Source organism: Temnothorax nylanderi, unplaced genomic scaffold, assembly GCF_030848795.1.
Source record: "Temnothorax nylanderi isolate EJ_2023f unplaced genomic scaffold, tnyl_v1.0 TNYL_tig0462_pilon, whole genome shotgun sequence".
NCBI lineage: Eukaryota > Metazoa > Arthropoda > Insecta > Hymenoptera > Formicidae > Temnothorax > Temnothorax nylanderi.
This window is the reverse complement of record NW_027249524.1, coordinates 99,252-102,500: the sequence shown is the minus strand read 5'-3', so window position 1 is coordinate 102,500 and position 3,249 is coordinate 99,252. Positions and strand designations below refer to the sequence as shown.

At 36.3% G+C, this 3,249-nt stretch overlaps 1 protein-coding gene across 2 annotated transcripts in view; it reads right to left on the bottom strand.

Moving 5' to 3' along the window:
* Positions 1 to 2,140, bottom strand: part of LOC139783014 (uncharacterized protein F21D5.5-like) — a 3,777-nt gene extending 1,637 nt beyond the window's left edge. Inside the window, exons 1-4 of one of the 2 annotated variants that reach the window (XM_071722137.1) lie at positions 1,752 to 2,140; positions 1,471 to 1,629; positions 146 to 441; positions 1 to 52 (exon numbers count right to left, since the gene is read on the bottom strand). The exon at positions 1 to 52 is cut by the window's left edge and continues 10 nt beyond it. In XM_071722137.1, coding sequence (XP_071578238.1) covers positions 1 to 52; positions 146 to 418 — 325 coding nt within the window. In that variant the 5' untranslated portion in view covers positions 419 to 441; positions 1,471 to 1,629; positions 1,752 to 2,140. The remainder of the gene's footprint in view (positions 53 to 145; positions 442 to 1,470; positions 1,630 to 1,751) is intronic. The other variant, XM_071722136.1, reaches the window with a different exon arrangement.
* Positions 2,141 to 3,249: the final 1,109 nt, after the last annotated feature.

Below are 3,249 nucleotides of genomic sequence, written 5' to 3'. Positions count from 1 at the left end.
TGATAATAATCTCGTTGATTGAAATGTGGCTTGGATCAGTCAACTCGCGAAACTGTAATATAATAATAAATCGATTAGAATTTTCGGAAACATTACTTCATACGATTCTTTCACACGATGACGGTTAATGTTAATTTTCGATTACCTTATTATTACGTTTCGCGTGTTCTATACTTGTCGTCATGACGAAACATCTGACCGAGACATTGCGCTTCTTGGCTATCTCAATATATCTCTTTCTCGAAGCTGGATCAGGATTGGTATTGTCTATAACTATACTTTTTCCTTGATTCAAGTATTGTTGGACTGCAGCAATGCACTTCTGCCAGCTGCCTAAAGTGTCTCTGTTGACGTATCCGTATTCCTTCAGATAATTCTTTGCAAAATGCGATTTTCCGGAGTCTGGACTGCCGACCATAAGTACCACCTGTTAATGGATATCTATAAGCACGAGGAAAGAGCGGGCCTCTGTTCACATTTGACGTTCACGATGATATTCGTGTTATGCACGATGCTTCTGTCGAAACCGAGGAATCACATGCCGGAAAAATTTTACTTAGGTATTTATCATTAAAAGAATACTTTGTATAATTCTCTTTTATGTTATTTCTCATTAGATCATGGTACGAGAGGAACAAACACATTTTTCCAGCGAGTAGATGGGAACCTTTTGATCCAACGAAAAGTTATGACAAGTATACAGTGTCGGATAAAAATAGGAAGAAAGATAAAATCTGATAAACTTAGATTCAACGAATTGTCCAATTTCGTTTAAAGGATTCAGATTCAAAGGACTGTAAATATTATAACCAGATAAATAACTTTGTTTTATCGTACAATTGATTCATTATACAACAGATTGTAATATATTACAATATATATACATATATATATATGTATATATATTATAATATATATATATATATATATGTATATATATTGTAGCTACATTGTATTTTTAAGGACTGTGATTTTAATTCATTCAGTTATGTGATAATATTTAATTCATTTACTCGATTATGTAGCTCTACTAAATTACAGTCCTTTGAATCTGAATCCTTTAATCGAAATTGGACAATTCGTTGAATCTAAGTTTATCAGATTTTATCTTTCTTCCTATTTTTATCCGACACTGTATACATGTCAAAACTTTTTGTTGGATCAAAAGGTTCCCATCTACTCGCTGGAAAAATGTGTTTGTTCCTCTCGTACCATGATCTAATGAGAAATAACATAAAAGAGAATTATACAAAGTATTCTTTTAATGATAAATACCTAAGTAAAATTTTTCCGGCATGTGATTCCTCGGTTTCGACAGAAGCATCGTGCATAACACGAATATCATCGTGAACGTCAAATGTGAACAGAGGTTCGCTTTTTCCTCGTGCCTAATTGCAATATTACATACATTAAAATAACATGCCAACATTGTGATATTGCTTCATAAGTTTTATTATTTAGTATCTTTACCTTAGTTACAATAAAATCGTAAAACGTATAATGGTGCGGTAATATAAGAAAGATCCTTCTTGACATACATTAACTGATCTGCCATTACTGTTTTAAGCTCGCTGAATTCACGCTTCAGAACTTCTAAACATCTCTGAAGAAGCTGATAGATAGAATTACCTGTATGTGAAAATTTAATTTATGCAGTAGAACATTATTATATATCACGCCAATGTTACTCCAAAAGTGACACTGGAGTATTTTAATAACTTAAAAATTCTCTAAATTACTGAGACATTCACCTTTCTTCATTATAACACTCCGACGATAGCCAGATCCATCCCAATAACTGAATGTGATCTCAATTTCTTCTTCCTTCAACGCGTTCTGCTTTCTAGCCCATTCTTGCCTCAATTCTTCCTTAAGTTTATTTTCCTCCTCCTCCCTTTCCCTATCTGGCAAGAAACTTGTATCTACATCTGGATTTTTCTTAATCTTCTTAATCGCGAGGCCATCAGATTGCTCATTTTCTGACTGCGGGGATTTTTCGGCATTGTCTTTGTCCAGATTAAAAGACAAAGCTTGAATCTGTCTCTTCTGTTTGTTCTTTTCTTTTCCCGCTCTTTTTCACGTTCCTTGTATCAAAGCATGATATGTATGACTAGATGACATTCAGAGCACTGGGGGAAAATCACATAACATTCAGAGCACTGGGCAGAAATCACACACACATATATATATATATATTCACGGCAAACCGCATATATATAACATCGTGTTATTTTTATTACATTTAGGAAAATTATTTCATATTAACTCAATAGACGTTAAACTTGCATACATAGGGAGCTTTCCAGCAAGTGACACAAGCCGACACAAACGTCGTTCTATCTTTCTTTTTTGGCAATGAGTAACAAACACAAAACGATACCTGTGTCGACTTGTGTCGCTTGCTGGAAAGCTCCCATAAGTGAATCTGGCGTTTTATGTAAAATTTTGTAAGAAATCGGTAATCTAACCTATACTACGTTTACGCGAACGTTACTTAATTCTGTAGTAACTTACGAAGAACGATACGATAATTCCTCCGCATAAACGGGAGATTTTATAGTAACTACGATGAGATATCGTTCGTATAAGTTACTACAGAAGTAAATACTCACGTAAACGTAAACTATTATAATTCCTGTCACATGCACTTAGTCGCGTAAAAGAGTCACGGTGCGGTTTCGCTTCGCGTCGTATAATAATAGGATAATTACATGTAAATAAAACAATTACCTTGAACAGAAAAAATATTAACGTCGCGTCGCGTAAAGAGTCACGATCGGTCTCGCTCCGCGCGTATTTGACGTGGGACACTACCGTGTTATAGGTTATTGAATTAATCGTCGCGTCGCGTAATAATAAAGAGTCACACGGTCGGTCTCGCTCCGACACTACCGTATCTCTCGATAGGTTAAGTGAACTGACTGTGACGTGGCAGCACGCTGAACGCACTAACTATCTGCACTGCGCGCAGTACATCTGCACTGCGCGCAGTACAAACACGTATATGAACGCACTATATCTGCACTGCGCGAAAGCGCCGCCAGTGGCGAAAAAGTGAAAGGGACATTTTCTCTGATCACGTGATCAAGATATCGCGGCGTTAGGAGGAGGAGTATCTTAAATAAAATTTTTCACATTTGGACTTTGCGTCGCAATATCTCCGCTCGTAGGGCACGTAGCGGAATATTATAAGAGAAACCCCCCCCTATTTCGACCCCAAGCTGTCGATCAAGCCTACTTAGAACTTGA